The 26,568-nt window shown below is 45.2% G+C and overlaps 1 protein-coding gene across 2 annotated transcripts in view; it reads right to left on the bottom strand.

Moving 5' to 3' along the window:
- Positions 1–4,115: 4,115 nt before the first annotated feature.
- Positions 4,116–26,568, bottom strand: part of LOC108936503 (receptor-type tyrosine-protein phosphatase beta-like) — a 49,228-nt gene continuing 26,775 nt past the window's right edge. For both annotated transcript variants that reach the window (XM_018755884.2, XM_018755885.2), the window contains 19 exons: positions 26,017–26,280; positions 24,442–24,708; positions 23,836–24,126; positions 20,752–21,030; positions 17,312–17,461; positions 16,829–17,084; positions 16,021–16,127; positions 15,542–15,647; positions 15,112–15,192; positions 13,616–13,633; positions 13,425–13,506; positions 13,244–13,334; positions 12,377–12,453; positions 10,849–10,983; positions 10,631–10,753; positions 10,382–10,545; positions 8,988–9,123; positions 7,494–7,614; positions 4,116–4,691 (listed from right to left, as the gene is read on the bottom strand). In XM_018755884.2, coding sequence (XP_018611400.2) covers positions 4,669–4,691; positions 7,494–7,614; positions 8,988–9,123; positions 10,382–10,545; positions 10,631–10,753; positions 10,849–10,983; positions 12,377–12,453; positions 13,244–13,334; positions 13,425–13,506; positions 13,616–13,633; positions 15,112–15,192; positions 15,542–15,647; positions 16,021–16,127; positions 16,829–17,084; positions 17,312–17,461; positions 20,752–21,030; positions 23,836–24,126; positions 24,442–24,708; positions 26,017–26,280 — 2,771 coding nt within the window. In that variant the 3' untranslated portion in view covers positions 4,116–4,668. The remainder of the gene's footprint in view (positions 4,692–7,493; positions 7,615–8,987; positions 9,124–10,381; positions 10,546–10,630; positions 10,754–10,848; positions 10,984–12,376; positions 12,454–13,243; positions 13,335–13,424; positions 13,507–13,615; positions 13,634–15,111; positions 15,193–15,541; positions 15,648–16,020; positions 16,128–16,828; positions 17,085–17,311; positions 17,462–20,751; positions 21,031–23,835; positions 24,127–24,441; positions 24,709–26,016; positions 26,281–26,568) is intronic.

Raw genomic sequence — 26,568 nt, forward strand, 5'->3', positions numbered from 1 at the left:
AATACCCACATTCTCATTTTAAAAGTGGGGTTTGGCAACAACCAACAGTTTACACAAGTGGCTAAGTTCCAAGATATACTTGTATGAAACAATGGTACAGGTATTTCGTAAATGAAACGAGCCCTACAAATAGGATTTTTGCCACATATTAATTATGTGAATTATGTGGCTTTTCATGTAATGCTTTCACCGTTCTGCTGCTTTAGCATGCTTTTCTCCAGGGTGACTTGCAGCGTTAAGCTCTTTGTCCTTTTTTACCCATTTACTGAGCCGGGTTATTTGTACGAGCGCAATTCAGGGTAAGCACCTTGCTAAAGGGTACTACAGCAGCGGCACTGGAACCTGGATCCTTCAGGTGGAAGGTGACTGCTTGAAGCCCCATGCTAGCTGCAGCGGTCTCTTGCTGGACCTCGAGTGAGACGTGCACTATGTACGTTTTGTATAGCTGCGTACTGCAGCAGTACAGCAAGGCCCCCTCCTGCAGCTGCACTGGCTGCCTTTGTCATTTTGCCTCCTTTTGCTCTTCTGAGTTGTCTACGCACCGTTTGATCATTCCTGCTGCTGTGTATCTCCCGCTACCACTTCTTTGGCCTTTGTTTTACATTAGAATTTTGGTTGTCTGCATATATGAGCAGCAGCGATTGTAAAGGGACAATTGTTCAAACTGATGTTGTCGTTGAGCTCTAGAGGTTCATGTACGGTGAATTTCCCCTTAGCTTTCATGCCTTCCTTTGACTCGAGGGGACAAATGTAACGTGCACACCGCGCCTGAGCTCTACGGCACGTTTTGGTTTTGCCGGCCATTGCTCCCGCCTAAAAGTGTACGAATAAGGTGAAATGGTTTGGGGGGAGGGGTCACGTGAACTGCAATGTTTGTCGCTCCACAATCTGTCTTCAAGACAGCATCTGGCAGTTGAAATCACACGTGGTGAGGTAAGGAAGCATGTCAATGGATGAAAGCACTCTCTTCTCTTGATACACATGATTGGTTCAAAGAGGGTTTTCTTTGCTACTGCATTAGGCTGTGAAGTTGGCTTTGACTCATGTTTGGGATACAAGTACGATACATGAAAGGTGCGTTGATTGACAACAATCCTAGCGTTCTGCTTCACCTGTGTCATTTTGCATTCATGAGCAGGAACCTTCTTGTGGTGAATATAAATTGACACCGATACACAGGGAGAGCGGCGGGAATCCTGGGGTTGTTCTTGTCTTATTATGGCCAAATGTTTGGTCTTTGGTCAGAAGGACTTCATGTCAACCTAATGGTGACTCGCTGGTACATGTGATGCGGAGGATGTGGGAGTGACTAAATTGGAAAAGCCGTAACCCACCCCTGAGAAGGGACACGTTTAAAAACATTTCACAGAGGCTGTTTGTGGGGTTAAGCGGCTGCCAACAAAATGAGTGAGCAGACTCCCCCTTCTGCTGGAACGTCGAGCCTGACGGTGCAGGCAGTGCAATGCGCTGGACCAGGAGCTGGTGAGTGTGCAGTTTGCCCATCTGAAGTTGAGTAATATGTCACTTTGAGTCCTACTACTTACTGTGACCCTGAAGGAGATCCTGGAGAGTGAGCAGCTTCAATCATCATTTCTATCTGATGTGGAATAACTAATTGCAGCCCATCTTTGTGAAAAAAATGTCAACTTTCAAGTTCAACTTTCACTTATCAACAGGACCATTAGAGTTGTTTGTGACTCTGGAATATGATCTCTTTACACAAACGGTGGTTTTTACTATGCTATGTAGCAACTTAAACACATGCTTGGCAAATGTTTCTCTTGACATCCTCCATTTTACAGAAATATATAAAATTCAATGTTTGCATATAAAATGAATTTCATATTTCTCACATAAGGGCAAGAAACCCATGATCTGCAGTAGTTAGGGTTTAGTTTTATTCATACAGCATGTGTGTTGGAATATGTAACATACATAGATTTTCATTTGGACTCCCTGGATCTCATCCTAAATTTGACATAATACATGCTCTGCAGAGACAGTGTACTGTACATTTAGAACTGAAGTCAGTAGCATTCTCGATAGTATACCAGTGGTTCTCAGGAGTTCAAGTGGGTCACTGCACAACTGTACATTTTCTATACAGCAAAACTGATTCTACTTTGTTTGCTGGGCATTTTATTACCTGATGAGGGTTATTTTTTAAGATCAAATTTAGTCTTGTTACTCATTTTTATTTGGTAGTTGAGCTTTGGTGTTTTGAAGATAGATCTGCAACTGCTGTTGAGACATTAAGTAGTGCACCACTCGTAAAAGTTCTGTGAACCACGGCAGCACATCCGTTGTGCTCGTTCCACACCAGGTCAACAACAGAACAACACATAAGGCACAGCAACTTGAAAATATTCACAGGACCATTACATTCATAAATACAACAGCCTGTCACAAATGGGTACATTGTGACTGGTGCTTATTGTCAGAGCAGAAAGGTGTGTCTGTGTGTTTACAGTATAATTCCCATCTGAAAGCAGTTACCTTCACTGATTCAGCAGTTGCTGGACTCTTAACACATTACTTCAGCTTAATGGGTTGTCTTATGTGGAGATGACAACGGAATTTGTGACACGAAATCAGCAAGCGTTAGTCCACGGAGCTTGAATCAAACACTTTTTATCTACTCTCAGCTAATGTCAGCTAGTATTTCTGATGGAGACTCTGCAGCCACTTACAGAAACTTATAAAACAAACTTTGTTTGAACTACAGTTAAAAAAAAAAAACAACTACCAGCACATCATCATTTAGGTGGCTGTGGCCAATAATCAGCAGGACCGGATGAGTAAAGCAGATCAAACAAAATTTAAATGCATGTGCAGTACACTTTGATATATTGGTGAAATAAATGCGGTTGGAGCATATAACATGTTTATACAGACATCTGTCTGTTTTCGTGAGGAAAGCATATATTTTAGCATGCTAATTGTAAATTTTCAAGAATAATTTGAATTGCAGTCTCTTCCTCACAGTGCATAAATATATTTAACATCTTAAATTTAAATCTTAAATATCCTTTTGCTTGCATGCAACATAGCTATAATTTCAGTTCTTACGTATATGTTTACATGGACTCTGCTGCATAGTATGGGCTATAATATTTACATTTTTCTCCAATAGAATTTAACTGAAATATTGAATTTGCACGTTTACTCTTTTGGTTCCGATCATCAGTAAAACAGCAGAATAGTCCAAAACAGTCCTACTGTATAACGTATGTCTGAAATGCTATATGACTACATTAGTAAAGAGAAACTGAGAAAAATATATTAACAGATATGAGCTTAAGTTAATCTGTGTAAATGAGTGCTACATTTTCTATATAGTTTTTCATAAATACCAACTGCACAAAGTTGACAAAACAAAAAAAATACATCCAACACTCAGTCTCAGCTTTGGGGTGACAGCACTGGTGCTTCTTCTGCTTGGGTATGACAGTTGTAGCCTGCAGCTGCACACGGCTGTAAAGGAGTTCCTGGAAGGGAAGGTGACGGTCCACTTGGACGACTTTATTTTGCGAGAACAAGAGCCTGTCGACTCTACGAGCCCATGGTGAGTTTCTGAACACAGATTTTCTCATCCTCAAACCAAGTTTTAGCAGGAGTGACATAAGAATTTTTAATCCCATGGGATCAAAAAGGGCATTTTTAATGGAGCAAAGAACATGATTTAGTAGACACACAAGCTACTTTAACTTCTGTTTTTGGAGCCAAGCTTACACTAGTGCAATCTACGTTTGTCATTTTATGAAGACTTGGTCGTGAGGACGATGGAAGGGTTAATGACTGCGGCAGGGAAAGTTCAAAATATGATGTGGCTGGAGTATAAACAGTAAGTTGCACCCTGAACTTTAATAAGTAAATGAAGGCAGACTAGCAGCACTTAGCAGATGTACAGTTCCCTTTTGTGAGAATGAGTGGGTGAGGCGTTTATTTACTGACGCTACGTTGTACGACTCCTATTGGAGCGAATGCTAAAGACAACAGAATATAACCTTTAAGTATTATATACAGTAACCAGTTTGTGCATATTTTGTATTTTCTGTAGTATCCTTACAATACATTTTTCCAACTTGTTTCTCTTGAGAGAATTACCTGACATCTTTTTTTTTTTTTTTTTGTGTTTCCATACCGGAATTTACAGACTTAATGTGCGGAAATGCACATTACACATATTCTACAAGCATGAGCATGACTCACAGTTTGAACTCAGTGACAGGGGACCTCCACCGGTCGCTTTGCTTTCAGATCTAACTTTCCCACTGCAAAATAAGTGCTCGGAAATGTGCTGCTTTTTCACGTGCATTATTCCCACTTTGGCACCATGGGCAAGGCACTGAACATAGTCTCCAGCATGTCTGTCACTCAGTGATTGGTTTTCAAAAGTTGAACAATTATGTGCAAACCATGTAATAGCTTATGTGATACATTCCTGTTATAAACCCAGAGATCAGCAAATGCATAGAAAAAAATATAGATGCAAATATGCAATACTCTGTGACACTTAAATATCTTTAAAATCTATTGAAAGGCTGCTGGGAAAATATACAATAATTCTATAAAAATAACTGACTATGTAAAAACTTCCTGCATCTCTGTAGTGTGAAGACAGCTGCAGAAGCTGGATCCTCATGTGCTGGGCGGGAGTCAGCAGCCTTAGCGTCTCGTGTACACAAAGTCTGGGGGGGAGCAGACAAAGACAGCAGCTTCACTCAGTCAGTACAAGTAGGTTTTCTATTGGCAAATTCTACAATTACTGCATCAGATCCTGCAATAATTCTTCATAAATATGAGCACACCTATAACTTTCATAAACGTGTGTATATGTGTATAAAGTTGCCATGCTCTTTGACTTATGACGCAGTTCCATTCCAATAACCCTGTGATAAGCTGACTTTGGCATAAGTCAAAAATCTCCTTATATGAACCATAACGATGTATATAAAGAACGTAAAGTAAGTCACTATTATACAGCCAAACGGTAACAAATGGTGCTTTGCAGCAACGTGGCGAGCAAATGTTGTTGTATCACAGACGGAGCAGTCGTCATTAGCCATTCAATCAAATGTTGGGACTCAAAAATGATATAATGTGCTTGCTGAGGTGGCCTTCATCAGTCCAGTTTGTCTTAGGTAGAGCACTGCCTGCAGACAGAGACATGGTGGAAGCACCATGCTTTTAATGGTCCTGCCCTGCATGGGGTGTACCAAGTTCATATTGGTTTTATTGTCATTCCTCTATATAGCTTGTATACAGTGGAACAATATGCTATTTCTCTGGAGACCATGGTGTGACACAGAACAGAGTACAAGACAGTACAATAAATAACAGGACAGGACGTGGACATGGGCTGTGAACTGTAGGCAGTTTGTAGTGTATAGAGTCATGCTGGGTTTGCTGTTTGTGCCAGGTGAGTGTTGGGAGGCAGCAGGGTGTTCAGTAATCTGACTGCCTCAGGGAAGAAACTGTTGCAGAGTCTTCTGGTAGTGGCACGAATGCTCCTGTACCTCCTGTCAAATGGCAACAGGGCGAAGAGCCCATGAGAGGGCTGAGAGGGGTCATCTACAATGATGGCGGCTTTGCGGATGCAGTGGTTTTTGTATGAGGTGCTGATGGTGGGTAGAGGGACTCCGATAATCTTTTCAGCTGTTCTTACAACTCGCTGTAGGGTCTTGTGGTCAGAGACTATGCAGTTCCCATACCACACGGTGGGTGAAACAGCTGGTCAGGACGCTCTCTATCATCCCTCTGTAGAAGGTGGCGAGGATGAGAAGGGGAAGTTTGGCTCTCTTCAGCCTCCGTAAGAAGTGAAGACGCTGCTGGGCCTTCTTGGCTAGGCACGTGGTGCTGAAAGTCCAGGAGAGGTCCTCCATCAGAGCTTTTGACGCTCTCCACAGTTGTTCCGTTGATGTGCAGTGGTGAGTGGTCTACTTGGGTCCTCCTTAAGTCAACAATCATCTCTTTAGTCTTATCAACATTAAAAGATAGATTGTTGTCTTTACACCACTCTGCAAGCTGGTTCACCTCATCTCTGTATGCTGATTCATCACTGTTGCTGATGAGGCTCACAACTGTAGTGTTGTCAGCAAACTTGATATGATTTGAACTGTTCTTTGCAGCACAGTAATGACTCGGTAGGGTAAACAACAGTGGACTGAGCACACAGCCCTGGGAAGTGCTGGTGTTCAGTGTGGTGGTGCTGGAGGTGGAGTTGCTGATCCTGATGAACTGGGGTCTCCCAGTCAAAAAGTTCAAGATCCAGTTGCAGAGAGAGGTGGCCAGACCCAGCAGGCTCAACTTTGTAATCAATTTCTGAAGGATGATTGTGTTGAATGCTGAACTGAAGTCAATGAACAGCATCATTACATAGTTGTCGTTTTTATCCAGATGGGTCAGAGAAAGGTGGATGGTAGCAGATATGGCATCTTTTGTTGAATGGTTGGGACAATAGGCATACTGGAATGGGTCCAGTGTGGTGGGAAGACTGCTCTTTATGTGTTTCATGACTGGCCACTCGAAGCACTTCATAATGATAGGTGTGAGTGCAACTGGTCAGTAGTCATTCAGACAGGACACAGATGATTTCTTCGGCACAGGGATGATGATGGTCGTCTTGAAGCACACAGGGCCAACTGCCTGGCTCAGGGAAATGTTGAAGATGTCCGTGAAGACATCTGCAAGCTGAACAGCACATTCCCTGAGTACCCAGCCAGGTATGTTGTCAAGACCTGCAGCTTTCTGTGGGTTAACTCTGGATAGAGTCTTCCTGACGTCTACTGCAGACAAAGTACCCGGTTGGAGGGAGCTGGGGTGGTCTTACGTGCTGGCATGTTCTGTGCTTCGAACCATGCGTAGAAATCATCCAACGCATCTGGGAGCGAGGTGTCACCATCACAGGCAAGTGATGTAGCTTGGTAGTCTGTGATGGCCTGAATGCCTTGCCACATGCGCTTTGTGTCCTTGGAATTTAGAAAATGATGGTAGCTTCTTCCTGCGTAGCTGAGCTTCACCTCTCTGATAGCCCGGGACAGATTGGCTCTTGCTGTTCAGAGGGCTGCCTTCTTACCAGTGTCTCGGGTTTTCAGCAGTGAGCATACCTCAGCAGTCATCCACAGTTTATGGTTTGCACGTGTGGTGATGGTCTTGAAGGAAGTCACATCATCTGTCCACTTGCTGATGTAGCCAGTCACTGATTCTGTGTATTCCTCCCAGTTTGTGGTGTTGTGGTATGTAGCAGGCTCTCTGAACATATTCCAGTCTGTGTGTTCAAAGCAGTCCTGAAGTGCTGAGATGGCTCCCTCAGACCAGGTTCTCACCTGTTTCAGGACTGGTTTGGCACGTTTCAGGAGTGATCTGTATGCTGGGATTAACATAACAGTGATGTGGTCCGAGTAACCATGGTGGGGGCGGGGTGCAGCCTTGTAAGCACCAGGAATGTTTGTGTAAACAAGGTCTAAAGCATTTCAGAGGGTGTCTCTCACCTCTGTGGTAGTCAGGAGCCACGTTCTCGTAGATGGGGTACAAGGGGTTCTCCTGCTCATGCCGCAGCTTTCGGGCCCTCAGGACGTCTCTCACGCACTGGTGCAGGTAGGTGTACTGGCACTGTGCGGGAACGACAAACACGCACTTCTCAGTAGGTCTGTGGGACAGACTGGCTCTAATGGGATTAGAACCAAACACCGATACTGACATAGAATTTGCTCAAGATCCCACCCAGTAACTGTCCACTTGCAGATTTCCTGCTCATTCATTGGGCCTAGAGTTAAAGGCTGACGTAGAGCTTCCAGCGGGTGCTACACTTCCTCGGTGGACTGTGTTGCTAGTGCCGCACAGAGACATGGGATGGGGCACTCAGTGTGTCAGCGTGTAACTCCTGACAGAGAAAATTAGCTGCAGCTGAATTGTACGAAACCGAGTACTTAGCAGCTGAAATGGCACCCAACGCACCTAAGAACAGGTAGCGATTGCCAATAGTAAGAGCTGCTTCGTGTTTTCCGAAAGGGCAATGAAGGAAAAGACTGATGAACAAACTGTACGTGATCCTATGGCTTCTTCACTGCTGGGCTCAGGGCAGATAGGTGGAGAACGTGTCACCTGTTATCCTCCAACTTCAAATTTAATGCATGGCTGTTTGTGCTTTGAGATCAATAACACAGACCTTCCTTTTTTTATTTTTAATATAACTAATATAAATAATGCTTTATTTCCTATTGTTGTACTTGCATTACTGGTACTGGTGAATTTCACGTTGGGTAAGAAAGGAATACCGGAGTTACAGCTGAGCACAAACACCCTGGTGGAGCTCTGGTCAGTTACTGTTTTATTTACAGCTGTAAAAAACCTCTGCGTGCGGATGTGAGCAGAATGCACTCCACTGCTGTTTGCTGCACACGTTGCACGAGTAGCCGCCTGCAGAACCGAGCACCTGCTCCAGCCCCCATTACATTCAACAGTAAGTTCCTCAGTAGCTGGCACAAGAGATAAATATTGCAGCTTGATGTTTGTGATGATGTGGAAATCAGAAAATATATTTCGTAAGACAAAGGGTTGCCATCACATTGAAAACGAACAAATGGTTGTTTTCAACATTTCCTTGACAACTACTTTAACAATCAGATTTCTTAAACTTCTGCCTTAGTTTCACCCCAGCAACAGCTGTGTGAAAAGCTGGGCTGAGCTCCGAGTCGCAGTGAAACGATGGTTGTCCACAGAGTCGCTCCTTTCCACTCAGTGTGCGGTGAAACAGGCTGTTGTGTGATCGGGCTTCACTCGCCGCAGAACTTTGCTCCCTCCCTTTACTTTCTTAGCACTGCGACTGTTTACATCTCCATGAAAACACATTTCACTGGGCCGTCCAACAGTTACCGATCAGTAAGTGCGAACGCTTCTGTAACTGCAGATAAAATAAACAGCAGATGTTCACACAGGAGCTGCACTCGCAAAACCGGAAAATTCTCACTTTGCAGGGGCGTTACCTCGGTCTGCACCATGTGGGAGCGGTGGAGACGCAGATCAAACACGATGCCGTAGATATCCACGGTGTCTTTGGCATCGAGCTGCTGCAGGGCCCGGTCCAGGGCGATGAAGGTGCCCGTCCGGCCCACCCCGGCGCTGCGAGAGAAGAGTGCAGCACACACTCGTTCAGCAGGGAACACAGAACCTGTTCCAACACTACACTTTGGCTGCTTTGTACAGAGCACTCTTCATGCTCTTCAAAAGGCACAAGTTACACTTGCACAATGAGTCTTGGCAGGAAGTAATTACCATGTTAAGGCTGAAATTACACAGCTACTACAGTTACCACACAGTAAAACAGTGAACTGGGTACACTTCCAATCCTCACTATCAGCTGAACTCACTGCATGTAAACACAAAAGGATATTTAGTCAGCACTTGGGAAAGCGAAGTTGCACTGTCATCCATGCTAACAGTCCTGGTACAACCCTATTAAAATTAATGTATTATTTACGACTGCAGCTGGCAGGGTTGTATCAAAAAATGCACCGCGGTGCCTGACGTGCAAAGGTCAGCGAGTGTGTAATATCTTCCAAGAAATGCAATAACCTCCTCTTGGAACAGGACAACCATTAGAAAAATGGATTTGGACGGAAAGATGACAAAGGGGTCATTCTGTGCTGCCGGAGGAGCTCGAGTCATTCGTTGAGGGACAGAGGAAATTGTGACTCAAGGACACAGACACAAAGTAGTGATGTTCTCTATCCGAAAGGCCAAATACCATTACAGGGCTCTGCTGCATCAGAAGTGCGTTTTTTTAACTGTAGAAATGTTAGGCGCAAGCTTCTGCCGTTATGCTCCACCACTCAGGCAAGGAAAGGAAAGTGACTCGACTGTGTGTTCGCTCACTCCTGCAGCATTGGAAGCCAAAGAACCACATTATTACTGTGATCATTCCGATGAGCTCTTTGCTCTAAATTGTGCATCTAAGAGTAGCTCCTTGACCGCTGCAGTCCCTGCCACCCTAGTATATACGTTACTCCAACACAAGCTTTGCGATACACGTAACCGCTTATATGGGCGATCAGGGGATCTGACTGACTGAACGACGTGCAAAGCAGTTTCCCTGTGTCTTTGTCATCAAGTTTAGGGAAGAGTGATGTTGGTGCACTTGAAAGCCAAAATTCACAGCAACTGTAACAACTGCGTTACAGGAGAGTGTCTATCACATACACAGTTCCAGTGTTCAAAAAAAACCACTGGGGCCCTGTGGTTGTACTGAGCTCTCCATCCCAGTTTCAACAACAAGTAACTTTTATGTAGGTGTGTGTGAGCACATTTATGATGTGCGATCATGGTGACTCCCGGGGTCGTGTGCAGCAATGTTGCTGTACTGCAATGGAAACGCACACACCTGCAGTGAACAACTGTGCCCCCAGAGCCAGGGCTGCGGTTGATGTAGTCCCTGACAGTCCTCACGAACTGGACGAGTGACTGCGTGGTCTCAGGCACGCCATGATCAGGCCACACGGTGTAGTGGAACTGCCGGACCACCCGGTTGTACCTCAGCTGGTCCTCCTGTAGGGGACATTAAGAAGTTTACAGTTTCTCCGTGAAGCACAGTACAAGATTTGAGCATCAGCATGTGGGCCGCTCCACTCACGCTGCAGATGGTAAATTCACGAATAGTCCATTCCGGCAGCACAGACTCTGCCTGCATCTGCACGATGAGGTCTCCATAGTACAAGGGGTCCTGGTCGTAGGGCCAATAGTGGTCACACTTCACCTGCAGCAGGATGGGAAGACCCCCATATGCAGTCAGAGCGGCCGACCCATGTGCTCTCCCCAGTCTTCTTCACATTCTCTATATCTACTACTCACCCTGCCCTTCTCCACACATTGTGTCACCATGACAATGTTGTGCACGTTCTGCTCCCAAACCATCTTCCAGAAGTCGTCCTTTGTGCCTGGTAATGGGCCCTGTGTGGCGATGTACTCCCGCCTGAAGTTGTTGCCCTGAAATACACATGCAGGGAGCCAGTGCTCAGGAGTACAGCTAGAGCACAGAAGGCAGTAAGTCACGTGTGTCTGCCCTACCTACACATAACAACTCGGCAGTGTTCCTCGGCTGTTCTCCTGACTTGTAACGCTATTACATCAGCAGGGGTAATTAGGGAGGATGTCGATCTACATTAATTAACTCAAGACCAATGTTCTTGTGGGGCTCCAGACCCCCACAGGGACACAAGTTTCCATAGATATGTATAACCATGGAGCCTTTTAAAGCCCTATGTAAGTCCTGATCATGCAATACAGGCAGTTTGTACAAGACATCCAAAGGCACCTGGAAGACACATGTAAGACTTAGCGTTAGGGTTGTATTTTTGGTAAACTCTGTTCCTTTTCACCTTGCCTGCTATCTCTGCCATTACTGCCAAACACACGAAACACGTCAATTTCAAGTGGTAGGAAACATGATCTTTGAGCGATGGTGCTAACAAATGAGCCACCCTCTGGGGAATATCTGTCCAGCTGCTAGAAACCAAGTTCCAGTATGAAGGGGTTACTTCCGAAACAGATTCTCAGTGTGATTATGGTAGACAGCCCTGAGTTGAGCACAAATTAGCGTGGCTCCTTCTGTACCACCAGCAAGTCCCCTGAAGACTCTGGTTGTCTGGAGCCCAGGAAAGTGGCTGTTCAGCACACCTGGGATCTACATGCTGCCTAACTAACTACCTGTTAATGGAATCAAGGCCATCGGCATCATCGTAACAGTTTGGGAAATGATTGTAATCCAACACTTTTAGTAAAAAGTGTTGGATTACAATCATTTCAAGACCCTACACAAACTCCTGTCCATCACAGACAGTGACTGTCACCCTCTCAATGTCTCCTTGGATAAAAATGAGCAGCACCTTTAGAAACAGTCTAGTCCAGTGGTGCTGTTCCAAAGGACCATCTGAGCTCACTCCTGCTATCAGCCATTAGGCCATTTAATGAATTATGATGGTACTGACCTATTATTGCCCCAGCGCTGCTGAGCTGCCTGTACTGCTACTCTTTATTTCCATCCATTGTTCATAATTGCACGATTCATTTATTTCTATGTAATTCCTGTGACTTCTTGCACTACTGTGTTGTATGTGTCCTGCTGTAGCCTTGGGCAACTCACTGCTGGCTACATTTTCTTTCTGTTTTTATCTGTTACATCTATTTCATTGGGCTGGGTAATAAAGTGCATGCTAGAGTGATTCCTAATATTCAATGAGTCAACACTAAGCTAAGCTGAGCCCTCTCCTCGGTCAGCAGGGAGCCACTGGCTGAGAAGACTGGTGCTGTCACCTTTGAGGATGAGGCAAAGGGGGGAAAAAACAAGCATACCAACAGACACCCACACGGAATCACTTACTGGGATGTAGCTTGCGTTGATGTAGTCAGAGCATGGGTCATCATCCACGTAGGACAGCTTCACTCTCGTTGAGTCGTCTAGACGTGGTGAGATACAGGGGTTAATGCATGTCGTGCTCATCAGCCAAGCTGACTGGCTGCTCCTTGGCTGGGGGGATCCTCTGTGCGCAGGTAGTGGAGCTCACGACTGAGCGCCAATGGGAACGCACCCCATTGTGGCATTACAGATGACTAAGGCTGAATGTAGCAGGGCCTCAACAGAAGATCTGGAATTTAAAAATGGCCTCATCTGCCAAGGAGAATACTAATGACTGCATGATGGAGTGCCAACTGACAAGTGTTCCATTGCAGAAGCTGTTAGGGACCTACGGTTATTTCTCACTAAAATGATCCGAAACAACTTAATGGTTCAACATGGACACATTGGAGTCTTTGGGTGCACGTCACATCTGAATTCATTAAACCCATTTGAAGTGGTCAGCTGGGCTCTTTGATTTAAAGCATCATAAACAGGCAATGGCCAAAAACAGTGTGTTGCCTAAAACATAAACTAGGCCTGAACTGATTTGAAAAGCATAGCTGATTAAATCCTGAAACTTCCTCACACAAAGAAAGAAATAAAAGCTCTGATGGCACCGCACAAACAATTTCAGGCAGCAGTGGTCATAACTGATGAGTTCTGCTTGCACATTCAGAAACGAGGACAATGAGTCTTGGCAACGAGAGACAAGCTATAGGAGCAGTGAGGCTATAGCAGGTGCTGTAAATACGTCTTTCAAGTCCACGCTGATGGTGTGTGAAATTCTGACCGCTACTGTTGAATTTGCCACAGCTGCAGACAGCTGTCAAAGACAAACTACAGACTTACAGGGCAGTATATTGTTGTATCGATTCTTGCTTCTGTTCTCCGGTAGAAGTGCCGTGTCATATGGCTGGTTCCGGCCAACATCTCTGAGGTCCTGGGAGGAGAAACGAGGGGCAGGGGGTTTAATGGTGTGACAGCATCACCTGTAGGGCTGCAGGAGCAGAAAACGTCTCACTTCTCCTACCTCAAACTCCTCAGACAGGAGGTAGTTGGAGTCGGCCATGAGTTTGGCGAGATGGTACTCAAAGTGCACAGCTTTAATGGGGCTTTTGGAAAAAAACATAAGTCCATTAAGAACCTCACACTAAGAACAAAGTGTTCGCTGAAATGCAATCACTTAAATGGGGGGGGGGGGGGGAAACAGCCAAAACCTACCTTGAAATCCGGCGATTACTGAAAAGAGTAGAGAAAATTGGTGATTAGGAATTAAATCCCATTAAAGCCGTTTTCCCTTATCTTACATTTACATACATTAAAAGCACAATTTTCTGCTCTCCATTAGCAGTTTTAATGTGCACCCCAAAGTTGTTTTACTCTATTTTGTGCAGCACAAGCAAGGACATTCTCAAATTACACAGAAAACTGGCGACACATTAGTGAGGGTGGATCTTTCAGTGGGTAAAGGCACTAAAAGTTCTAATAAAGTGAACTTTTGTGTGCGGTGCTGCACATGCATCTTAAAGCCACCAGCCTCTGCAGTGCTGCCCACTTGAACCTGGGGCTCAGGGTGCCACCGCTGGGTAGGGAATAGAAGCGACAACCTGCTGTGTGGACTCAAACACCCTGCATCTGCTATACCAACTGGGTCAATTTTGCAAGGAACTGCACAGATGGGTATTTCCATAGATGATAGAAGTTCATCCAAGCCCGATGTTTCTGGGATGATGTCATATGCTGCTTTTGACGTAGAACTATGTAGCGTTCTATGTCTTTCTCCTTAATACGTAGGGGGGATAACTTGGGAATTGCCTGTCACAAAAAAATGCAACTCTTCTTGCTGCTACTGCTTGCAAATGAAAAGACACAGAGAGATAGTGCATATACCGTTGGACAGAGGAAGGAACACCGCATCAAAAGAGACATGAATGGGCGCTGCCAGTTCAGCCTGAGCGAGGTGGCACCGTTGCAAAAATGTCTCACATTTGGCTCGCTGGCAATGTTGCAAAAGTGTCCCTCATTTGGCTCGTTATGGAGTTGCCACACCTTGTGTTACATGTCATCATGTTCGAACTACATCAGCGTTGACGTCAGCACGTCAACTCGTCGCTAGAGAGCCATACTATTGGACACGTATCACGCCGGCAGGAAAACGACAGACACCAGCCAAGCAAGACAGCGGCTCAGCGACAGCGTGAGCAGCATGCGCGGGAGGCTGCAAAATCGCCTCAGGCGGCCTCAGAGCCTCAACCACTGACTTCCCGCGCACCCCACATTGCTGTGCAGCACGAGCTCATGTACGTGGATGCAGCAGTGACCGAACTGATATTTGGCCGAGTGGGTCAGGGCTCACCACCCACACGTAGTTCTATGTTAAGACATGCAGCATAGTAAAGCTATGCACCTCTGATTTTTTTAACCCTGTGAGGACAGCCACAGCCCAGTGTATATATGGAGTCACCGGGTCTCTAATACGATCTGACAGAATAAGGAGTGAACAAAGTTCTGTGCTCTGCATGCAAACACCGCCTCCTGTATGCGTTCCAGTGCAGCCTGAACATGTGTGTACAAGTACCTGAATTCACTGAACACTTCTTGGATAAAGGGGAACTTAAAGACAGAGCTGAAACTCAAGACCAGCTGGACCTGAACAACTGATGCAGTGTTTCTGTGTTACTTTCCTTGCTTTGTTTTTCATTTATATGTTCATTCACCTTCTCACACCGAGCAGCATCCCCGATGAGGGCCTCTCTCTCCGCATGCCCACCCGAACCATCGTCCGCTCCCGTACACTCCTGGAATACACAGCCAGAGGGACTGATCAGCATCTCGCCACCGTTAACAAGGCAACAGTGCCCTGATAACTGAGAGCAGAAGCAAGATCTACAGCAGAAGGAAAACTGATCAAATCAATCCCTGAGCAACTACAGATGTATTAATAAGCAGAAAGAGGAGAAGAGATTCCAATATTGTAGAAGAAGCTGGACTGCAAGGAACTTTTCTTAGTTTTCCTCCATTCCTCAAAAAAGCTGTACCAACCATGATCTAAAGACAGTGTAAATGACAGTTAAGTGACAGTGACTATGCACTTCTCAAGCAAGGAAACATTTTGTAGAGCACTTCTACTATGGCGGGGGGACTCACACTTTGCGAACTTTCTGGCGGCAGATGAGTAGCGCAGTGACCCCGATCACCATGGCAATGAGGAACATACCAGCACTGATGCCCTTGATGACTCCGTTCAGAGGCTCTATGTGCCAAAAAAAGTCCAGGTGAACAAAACCACACACGAAAAATGATGCAACAGCACCAGTCTCACCCAGTTCACATAACTAAATCAACATAATCAGCATGGAGCTGAACCTGATTGAACTGTACCTCGACTGACATGCTGTTTGCACAAAGTAGTACTATGAGGATCTGCTATCACCTTAGCTGGAGGAGTGGAAAATGTCTGGACTCAAATTTCTCAGGTTGAGAGGGGAGTCTGTGAGAAAACCCTCTGTTAGAGGCACACAGACTAGTTCCCAAGGCAGGCCAGAAAACTAGAGCCATTCCCTCATGCTTCGGTGAGCCGGTGCCAGGGACATGAAGGTACGAATACAGACTGGGGCTGGACTCACCTGCCTCGGTGACCAGGGGCAGGGACAGGAAGGTGTCAGTGTACAGCGGCTGGGGGAACTCCCTACGCTCCTCATCCAGGAGCTTTGTGAAAGCGCGGATGCTGAGCCTGAGGGACGAGTGACACAGAGCTGGTGAGAAACCTTGGGGAAGCGCTCCAGGGGCAAGTACACACTGACACGTCATTCTACTTGGTGTCTCACTGGGCTGCCCTGGACCAAGCAGAACATCCAGCATGGTGATACCACCGTGACCTCTCTAAAACCCAAGGGAAAAGGGTGGTGGGCTATGTACTCAGTCTGTGTTGGTCTGAGCAAACATTACCTGAGGAGTGATTAAACTTGAAGATATATTGAAATAGGACAGGCACTAGTTTTCCTCTCCACTACATATGTAAATGTTTTAAAACTACCATCTTTGGCAATTTCAAGGGAAACACAAAGAATGCAATGAAATTCTAATGCCTTAGTACAATAACATCTGAAGTATAAAAATGTTAACTTTGATTTACATACTCAAAAGATCTTCAGCATGAATCTTTATTTGTACCTCTTAGTCCACATTATTAGTTATTGTAAATATAAATGTTTGGTTGACAACAGTTGATTGATAAATCGGTGCTTAATCTGTGGGATAATTTTAATGAACTTGGGAAGATTAGAGTAATTTTTTATGCTTTCTTTATTTTGCATTTTCTTATTGTAGTCATCATGTCTAGATCGTTGTGACCCAGCTGTGTTGTGCCACAAAAGCTATACAAAAGTCATGCTGGACATCAAGACAGTTCTCCACTAGTAAAGATGATCATACCTATAGGCAGTTTTGGATTTCAGTGGTCCATCACAGAAAGAATTCTGGTTCTGGTCGGGGTCTGGATCACAACGCCCTCCCAGGGCCTCCATGCCTGTGCCCAGATTAATATCAATGACCTGCTCCCCACTCTCGGGCTCCTCAGAGCAGGGGCTCTGGAAGTAGCTTGTCTGGTAGACCTTGATAGAGCTGTTGCGCTTGTAGTGTGCATATGAAGGTAATGGGTGCTGCTGGTCCGGCTGCACCATCGCTTTGTCTGTGGCCAACAAAAAATGGAACTCGTCTGAACTGTGGACAGTGGGCCTCAAACTGTCACACAATGTCAACAAGCAGCCTACTGGTAACAGTAATAAATGTGTTCCTCCATATGGACTATTACTGTACATCCTGTAATAATATAGAGCCATATTAGTAAACAAAAACTGGGGCAGCAAGTTGCTTAGCAGTAAAAGCAGCTCAGTCAGAGGGGAGGAAAGGGCGTACCATCAGACTCCGCCACGATGACAGCGAAGAACTTGATGGCTCCATTGACGTCACTGAACCAACTGCAGTTGAACTGGAAGCTGATGGCAGACTGCTTGACGCGGGCTGCCGTCTCGCTAACCCGGGTGTTTGGTGGTGGAAGTGGGGGGCCTGGAGAAGTTTGGGTGGACAAAGGTCAGACGGGGGTTGTGTTAGTCAAAGAGCAAGTTGCACTGGCCAAGTGCATCTCCACTAAGAGGCCAGGCTATGTCTGCTCACTTTACCGGAATAAACACATCAGCAGTTTGAACACATATTCATTTGTTGTGAGTCACATGCACTGGCTGTCAGCATTTGCACTCTTCTGTGTTGAGAGATACCAATTACACTGGGTAACCTAATAGAACTTGAGACTGATGTTGTGAGCTCTCCGTTATCGCTGAAACAGGTAGAAGAATCGAACGCCATTTGAATTCATTGGATGAAAAGAACTTAATTAATGTTCAAGCAAACGACTTTGTTCCGTGCCCTTATGCATCACCCTGATGGTCCATTTATTCGTCTCACAGAACATTTTGGAGCAGCGAAGAGCACCGATCTCCTTCTGGTTCTTGCTCCGTCAGAACGACAGTCAGCCTAATTCCGATCATCTTCTTTGATTCGCAGTGAAAAGGATCCGGAGCGGATTAACTGAAATAACAGTGAATAATTTACCCCGAGGATGGAACTAATTCTTAACTGGGGGCAACTACTAAGGTGGATTCGACTACTGGTAAAAGCAGGTACAGTACACCGGATGGAAGCTAAATGCTGAAGCAGAGGCTCCTGGTTAGTGGTCATTGAACAAGAAGAGGTAAGGCTGCCATGCAGATAAGCTCTACCCAAATGCAAATGAGGTGCTCACTGAGTGAGCTGAGCGCTGTAATGCACACATGGCTGCTCTGCCAAACAGTCTGCTGGCTCATGTTGCCTGGCGGTTTATCTCTGCTGAGCCTCCAGCTGGTTACACACAGGGCTGCCGCTTCCACAGTGGCTTCAGGCACGCAAACCTTGGCATGCACCAACATTTGTACGGAGTGCCGGAGATGAGCCCTTCTTAGTGTGTAGATATTCACAACACACCAATTCAAAAAATATCCCAGCCTCTGATTTTCATTTGAGTGAATGCAAAAGCAATAAACAGCAGAATAATAAAGTCTGAACAGTAAAGTGAGACAATACGCTTGAGTGGGCGATCGTAGAAGCTCTTCAGACTGGCTGGTGGCTTCATGCAGGAGATGTGTGTTTTTACAAAGGGAAGACAACAAGTGCTGTGTTTGGACTGTTAATACACCTTGTGTCTGCTGATCTCGCTCTGTTTGCTCTGTGTATTCTCTCCCGCTTGGTTAAAACTCCACTGAAAGGAGCACAAAGCTGTTGGATTGTTTTTTGGCTACCAAACAGACACAGTAAATCCCACCAAGCCCCCAATGTGTGACGAGAATTCAGTTGTCACTTCCTTCCCTAGTCCTGCTCTCTGGCTGTTCTCCTACAAACGTCTCCATTAGCTTCCCAACCTGGTTAGATGTACTTCCAGTGTGGCGCTACTCTTCCTGGCCTTTAAAACTGAAAAATCATATGAGGAGGCCCCTGCATGGCCAGCAGGTGGCATAGCGGTTACAGCTGCTGACTTGCACTAGGAGGACTCAAGTTTGAATCCCATCTCCTGCTATAGTACCCTTGATCATGGTACTTTCCCCAACCTGCATAGTATAACCAACCCAGCTGTACAAATGGGTAAATAATTGTAAGTAGGCTAACACTGTCCCTAACTAAGTCCCTTTGGGGCAAAATGTCAGCTAAATTAACATTTTGACTTGAATGGTCTTCACTGGGCTCCCCTTAATGCCTGTACATCGTCGAGAAGGCAGCTTATCCACAGGCTCCACTGAGACAGTAGCATGCTTCAAATCAGAAAGAAAGAAAGAAGTGATGTATTCCACACTGGACTGAGCTGGGCCCAGTTTATGTGATAAATAGAGTGCTGAGCAAAAGCTGCAGCACATTAACAACATGCGTTTGCACTGTCCTAAATAATTTCATACGGCAAGATAAAACACACAAAAAGGCTTCTTTTTTTTGGTGGAGCTCTTTAGTTCCCACTCCGCCGCTCAAATAAATCATATTGACAGAACTGGAATACGGTCACAGCAAGACACCGTGGAGTTCTTTTCTTTTAGGTACTTGAACTGCAATTCCGGCACATACATGCGATGTAGTTACTCCATCCACGAATGCAAAAACACAGTAAATGACAGCTAAGTGGAAAAGTCATAAAACTGCTCCCTTGAAGAACTCATTGCCTTGCAGGTAAGAGGCTTGAAAGAGTAATTGCTGTAGCTCAACTTTAATTATTTATGTTCAAAACCAGAATAGACTGCAGTGAATGCGGACCGTGCTCTTTTAATGATTACAACCTCAATAAAGAATCATATTTCTCAGATGTGTCTCCAGCCTTTATCAATGTTGCCCTCAAATTAATAGAAATAAAAAGAAGCCTGCCATTGATTGACTAACTAACTCAGCAGCAAAGAGATCAATTGAACCTCTGGATGAGCGACTCAGCAAACTGCTGAGCGAAGACGGATTGCAGGGAGTGGGGGCGCAGGGGTGTGACAGTAGTAAAGATGTCCAACATGGGTGGCGGGGTGTTGCTCATGGGCGCTTGGGGTCTCACAGGCCTCCTTTGTAACACCTACTACCAGATGGAGTCCACTGGCTGCACACTGCTATTAGTAGGAGGGAATTTCATGGACCACAAGATGGTGTACGGTAAAATGTGTGTCTGAGGTGACACTTCCCAGGGGGTCCTGCCTCCACAATGACAACAAGAACCCCACTGGAGGGGCACTACATAGTTGGTTTTAAGATGAGAATTTTAATGACCAAACACGTTGGCACATGTAAGCAATTTGGTGGATGCTCCTTCATATAGGACAACATCTAAAGAGGTTGGGTCCACAGTTTCAAAGAGTTTGGAAAAGGTGCCATGACCAGAATAACATACAGTAATATACTATCAGTTGGAAATAATCCAGGAAAATTACTCACCAGGACACATATGAGCACATCTAGGTAAAATGGGCAGAGGAACTAAAAAAGTTTTAGGTGCAGCAGGATGCAGTTCAAAAGTGGACATTGACATGGACGATAATGTGTACTTGAGTGGACAATAAGAAACAGCGCTTGTTTGGGCCCTTATTGCCCTGGGAGAACTTGCCCGTGGGAGACTCCCAACTTATGATGGTAATGTGGATTCTACAGACCAAGGTCATGGGGGGTAGTATTCTAAATGTACTACGGTCAGCATAGTGGTGATGTAAGAAGACAGATAGCAGTACAACCAGTATTGTGGAAAGTGTGGCGCCCCTGTGCTCAATAACACTCAATGATTTTCATCAGAGGCATCAGATGCTACTCACGGTCGATCATGGTGACCACACTGTCCTCGGCCGCGTCACTGACGGCGCCGTCAGAAATGACCCTCACAGAAACGGTGTAGAGTCGGTGAGGATCCAGTTGGGAGATGACGTAGAGTGTGCTGTCACGCGTGGCGCGGTGTGAGAAGACACGGGTGCGCAAGTCCTGCCGCATGCACTCTACAGCGTATGAGTCGTAGTCGGATTCCGGGGCGCTCCACGCACAGGAAATGGATGTGGAGCTCTGTGGGTGGCAGTGGATGTGCTGCAGTCGTCCAGGTTCTGTGGAGGGGAGTCAGTCAGAGTCAGGTGACAAACCAGAGACAGGACAGTTCTCATTGCTGGTAATGAGATGTAGAAAAAAGAATTAGAGTACAAAATAGTAGGAAATGTTGGAAGCGCTGTCAAAAACTCTCTGTACACTGAGTGCCACAACATTGAGCACCGGATCCTGATGAGACCATTCGGAGAGCTTAACATCTGTGTAGTTTCCATTTGCACAGAGTAGATAAACAAGCCGCAACTAAACAGCCTGTAGTGGAAACACACAGCTCACCTTGGCTATGTACAAACACAGTGTGGATAAGGTGGGCGGCTGGGTCAGTGTAATCTGGAAAGATTCCCATTTCTACCCATCAACGGCCCGTGAAAGACAGAGGACGCCTCTCTGCTTTAATAATAAAGTAAAAAAAAAAAAAAAAAAATTGTCTGTTGATTAATATGTGTCATTCATCATTTGAGGCGGTGAGTCAGTGAACGGCCGAGACGCAAACTGTCTATTTATGTTCGTTCCCAATGTTCCGCCGGGAATTGAATTAAATCTAATTTGCTGCTAAAATGCATTTTGATGACTCAGTGTATTAATTTGATTTGATGGCACTCTCAGTAGCCGTACCAAAATAACTTTTTGGCGCCAGTGGGTGAGGGTTTTTATTTTAAAAGCGAAGGCACTTTGGGCTCAGAAATAACACAGGTAATAAAATCTGCTTCCATTGTCCTCGTGTGTGTGTGTGCGCACCACTGAGCAGCAGCACTTTTGTGTGGGATAACAAGGTAAGCGTGCCAACCACGCAAAGTTTCTTTTGGACAATGTTTGTTCGCTCCTCGCCACTAATTAGACACTTGGCACGTTTGTAAATAGTACAACCAACTACACACACTTTTCTGGAGAACGTTCCAGCTACAGAACTTTTCATCTCTGGTTTAACATTGACATTTTTGGATTGAAGTACAGGTTTCTTTACTTTCTTGAACATTTTAATGTATTTATTATTTCCATTTCGTGGAAACACATTAGAGAAGCACTATGGAGATGACCAGCAGTGCCAATAAAATGTTAACTGAAATGACATCAGTGTAAATGCCCTGTGTGCCCCACCTTCCAAGGGCACGCCTATAAAGCTAAAGGCAGAGGTAAATGGCTGAAGACAGCGCAAATCTTCATTACGGGTGTCTGTAGGACCTTGTAATGATGACGTATTATGGTGGAGACTAAGGGGTTGCTCCTCCCCTCGGTCCTCTCTCCCGCGCGCGCGCAGGCTGATATACTTGGCCGTGTACACATTTTGTGCCTCGCACGTTTTGGAGTTTACTTTAATGTTGTTTATTTTATTGTAAAGACAGTTGTGTGAAATATGTCATCCATAGTTGCCTACAAGATATTAAAAAGAAGAGCTTCCTTTTTTCCGTGTCCGTCTGGGTTTATATAATTATACGCCTTTCTGGAATCCACGTGAGGACCTGGGCTAACTCATTAGCCAGATCGTTACAACCTCCGTTTCCAAGAGGCGTGGACAGCTTCTGGATCGATACATCGTGCAGAGGGGAAAGGAGGGCAAAGGACAGAGGCATTTTGTCTTTAGGGGGGGTGGTTATCATTGCAGATACATAATAGCTCATTATAATCCACTGGCGCCGACTAATATTACACCACCATTAACATTAAAATAATGCCTTTTTCAGGTAGCACAGCGGTTAAGGGCACAAGCAGATTTTTTTTCCTGTTCTGTACCTGAGTTCTGTGAAGGATTGTTTTTGTACCCCTGAGCATGGTGTTTAACCTGAACTGCTTTGAGTGAATTAGTATCTAACTGTAAAATCATAACTGTCACGTTCTCACACTGGTTTAATCTGCATGTTATGATGTATTTAAAAATATCTTGCTGATTAATGATGAGATGTACGTCACTTTGGAGAAAAAGCATCTGCTAAAAGAATAAATGTAAATGTAATTAATGTCTCCTCTTGAGTGCTGCTATACTCCAGTGCAATCTCTTGGACGTATGGCCGGCTATTGTTTGAAAAACGAAATCACTGTGTGTACTGAACATGTGAACAGCTCAACAAGAGTTCCCCGTAACACCACAACAGTAGCTTCCCCCGCTGTCATTGCCTAAGGCTGCTCACCAGTGCCCTCATGTTAGCTTTAGGATAACAGAGCAAATGTACACAACAGCTGTGCACTTGTCCTGCTCTTTTTAACTTTCTGCTGCTCGCAGTTTGTCTTCGGCACAAACTTTAACATAAAGACTTCAGGCAGACAGCTTTCCGGAGCAGGACTTGCCGGCTCTCTGCAATTTCCTCTCCTTTCCCAATTTCAGTCTGTGACCCCAAGAAAAATGATTCGGGATGAGTCAACAGTTAACAGCACACCTGAGTGTTTCTTTTCGGGTAGCACTAGGGGACAGGGGGCCTTCTCGCCAACAGCTTCCATTGGATCATAAGTGGCCCAAGGCGTAGCGCTTCTTCGCGCTCGTCTGCTCCACCAGGCACACCTACATATGCAATAGCGACACATCCAACGGTCGCTTTTTCGACTGGCGCTGCCAGTCATGTGCTGCCCTCTGTTGTGAGAACTGTGTACTGCACTGCTGACTCAAAACACTTGGAGCAGTCTTAGCTAATTATACACCATACAGGTCTAGTTCTTTTCAAATATCAACTACTTTAACTAAACCAGTAACTTCCTATTGTATTACATTATTCTACACGACTAAGAGGAAACGATCACGTGTTTACAGAAGTGGTGGTTACAAAAGTTACAGAACTAGTATTAGTTGAACAGGAACCATTTGCAGATTCACTTACTTGTCCGGATACTCTTGTGAATTGGCTGACTGTAGGCAGGAGGGCTGCCCTTGACCCTTCCCCCGCTCACGGTGCGAATGCTGAAGGTGTAGAGTCGTCCCGGGTACAAACCCCTGAAGATACGGCTGCTGGAACCCGGGGTGCCATAGGGGTTGAAGATGGACAGCGGGTCACGAGGCATCCACTGCAGGTCAAAGCTGTCATAGTCACTGGTAACGGGGTTGCTCCAGGTAAGCTCTGCAGAGCTGTTGGTGACCCCCGTGAAAGACAGTGATGTAGGGGGTTCAGGGGCTGTCAGAGACACACAAGATCATCTTGCACTCAACACGAAGGTAAACCCAGTTGAACAATCTCGTTGTCCCAGCACACCAATCAGTTTAGTTATCACCAAACAAGCACGCTGTATGGAGAATAAAACGTACACTTTAATACAAACCGTTGATTTCCAGGTCATCGAACCTGTACTACTGTACTGTATCAGTGAGCGGCCATCAAAGTTTAAACCTTGAATTTGCCCATAAAGGAACATGAACTGCTGATGCATGAAATGTACTAAGTTATATAGGTCACTGCATTGCGGGAATGAACGAGGCTGTGGAGACTGACCGGTCCGTCCCTCGACAGAGGCAGCATTGCTCAGCTTCCCACTGAGGGTGAGGAGCGCCACCCTGTAGAGTCGCCCAGGGAGGAGGCTCTGAATGAGGTGTTCCTTCTGCTCAGCAGAGAGCTGCTGCTCGGCTTGCTGGGAGCCGTTGGCGCCGTAGACAAACAACAGATAGCCACTCAGGTGACCCGCCGGCCGCTCCCAGCTCAGCCACAAGCTGTTCGTCTGGTTCCGATTCTGGGCCTGGAGAGCTGTAGCAGGGGCAGGCACTAGGAGAGGTATGGGAAAGAAAGATTTTTTTTAAAAAAAGTTTGAGTTTGCATGTATATGTTAAATACCCCCAAACAAGAAGTACTGTAGTACCACAGCAGAGTCGTGATTAAAAGCACAGATATGACTAGATATCCCAATGTGACACACATTTTGAGATTAATTTGCTTCAAAGTTTTTATTTTAAGTTAGCAGAGGAGATCGCAAGTGGTTGTTATGGTAACTGACCCAAAACCAGTGGGTGTCAAGGTTAGAATCCCTTGGTAAATGTAATCAAGACATTAAAGGGCTTGAGCACCAGTGTAAACTGGATGTCAGGAATTCATATCCCAGCAGAATGCACTGTTTTAGAAAAGTAAACAATTGATGGTGAGCAAAGGTCCAGGTTGTGCACGGAAAAAATGCAGGTAAAAACCACAAGCCGTGGATTGGGCCTGAATTTACCGCTGAGTAGAAAATAGCAGCCTTCAGGTCTGCGAGTGAGCAAACGGAACTCAGAGATGTAGCTTGAACAGGATCAGTAGAATGGCCTGATTTTTAGAGCCATGATATATGCCCTGTGTTGTCGGGTAAGGCTCCCACTCACCGCAACCCCACTCGGGACAAGTGGTTGTTGACAATGTATGGATGGAATGGACATACAACCTTAATGCAAGATGATAATGTGACTTCATTAATTCAGTCTTATTTCACTCCATTTCAGAAACTCAAATCTTGATTTTTTTTTCATGTCTGGTACGCATAAAACACAGAGTAACCACTAAGAAATCAGAACAAAGTAGGCTTTAATATATTAATGGATTACATAAATCATTCATTTGGGCTGAAAGAGACTAAATAATCTTCTACATCATCAATAAGTATAATAAATAAAGTACAATAATGTGTAATTTCATTTGCATTTACATGTGCTTACTGAACTACAAAATTGTGGATGTTCTTAGCCAAAGTTACTCCATTAAAAAAATTTGCACAGATTTATATATTGGTAAATCTGGTGTCATACTTAAATGTAGCAAATTTATATGTAGAATGCTGCCATACAAATAAGTATGAGACAATCTGTATCATTTTAATATTTATCGGGTTTCACCCACAGGGAACCTTCATACAGCTGATTTCAAGTCTACTTTTTGTTTGTTTGCACACCTACCTTTCACGTGTAGCAGATAAATGTATCTCAGTATAAACAGAATGACCCAAAATGTGACACGAGACAACTCTACACCAAGGCAAACTGAGTTTTACTGCCATCACACAGAGCGGACTGAGACATCACTATGACATCACTATCATTGGTCCCCCACCTGTTCTAGCCCAGATGGATGAGGCGTTCGTCTGCTCCCCACTGCAGGTCAGGACCACTATCTTGTACTGGGTCCCCGGCTGCAGGGCCACGAAGGAGCTGTGGAGTGCATTACGTCCAGCGTGGCCACTGTTTCGGAGGGTGCCGCTGCTGTCGTAAAGGGAGATGTTGTAGCCCTCAAAGTCACCCAGCGGGGGCACCCAGCCGAACGTCAGGCTGCTCGTGCTGTTGCCCATGACGACCAGCTCGCTCACTGCCGCCGGACCTGTGGTCAGCATAGCGGGGCTTAACATGTGCACCACATGGCTTTGCCAGTGTCACAATCATCCAGTTCAGAAACACTTGTGACTTCTCTGACTAAATTAAAGTTAAATGTCAACAGATCACTTTATCAGCCAAGTATGCTGAGGATGGGGATGTTCATTCAGACATATTTAATGCAACATTTACATTACATTTAGTCATTTGGCTGATGCTTTTCTCCAAAGCAACTTACGTTAAGCTACTTACAGTTATTTACCCATTTATATAGCTGGGTAATTTTTTTACTGGA

Source organism: Scleropages formosus, chromosome 24, assembly GCF_900964775.1.
Source record: "Scleropages formosus chromosome 24, fSclFor1.1, whole genome shotgun sequence".
Classification (NCBI taxonomy): domain Eukaryota; kingdom Metazoa; phylum Chordata; class Actinopteri; order Osteoglossiformes; family Osteoglossidae; genus Scleropages; species Scleropages formosus.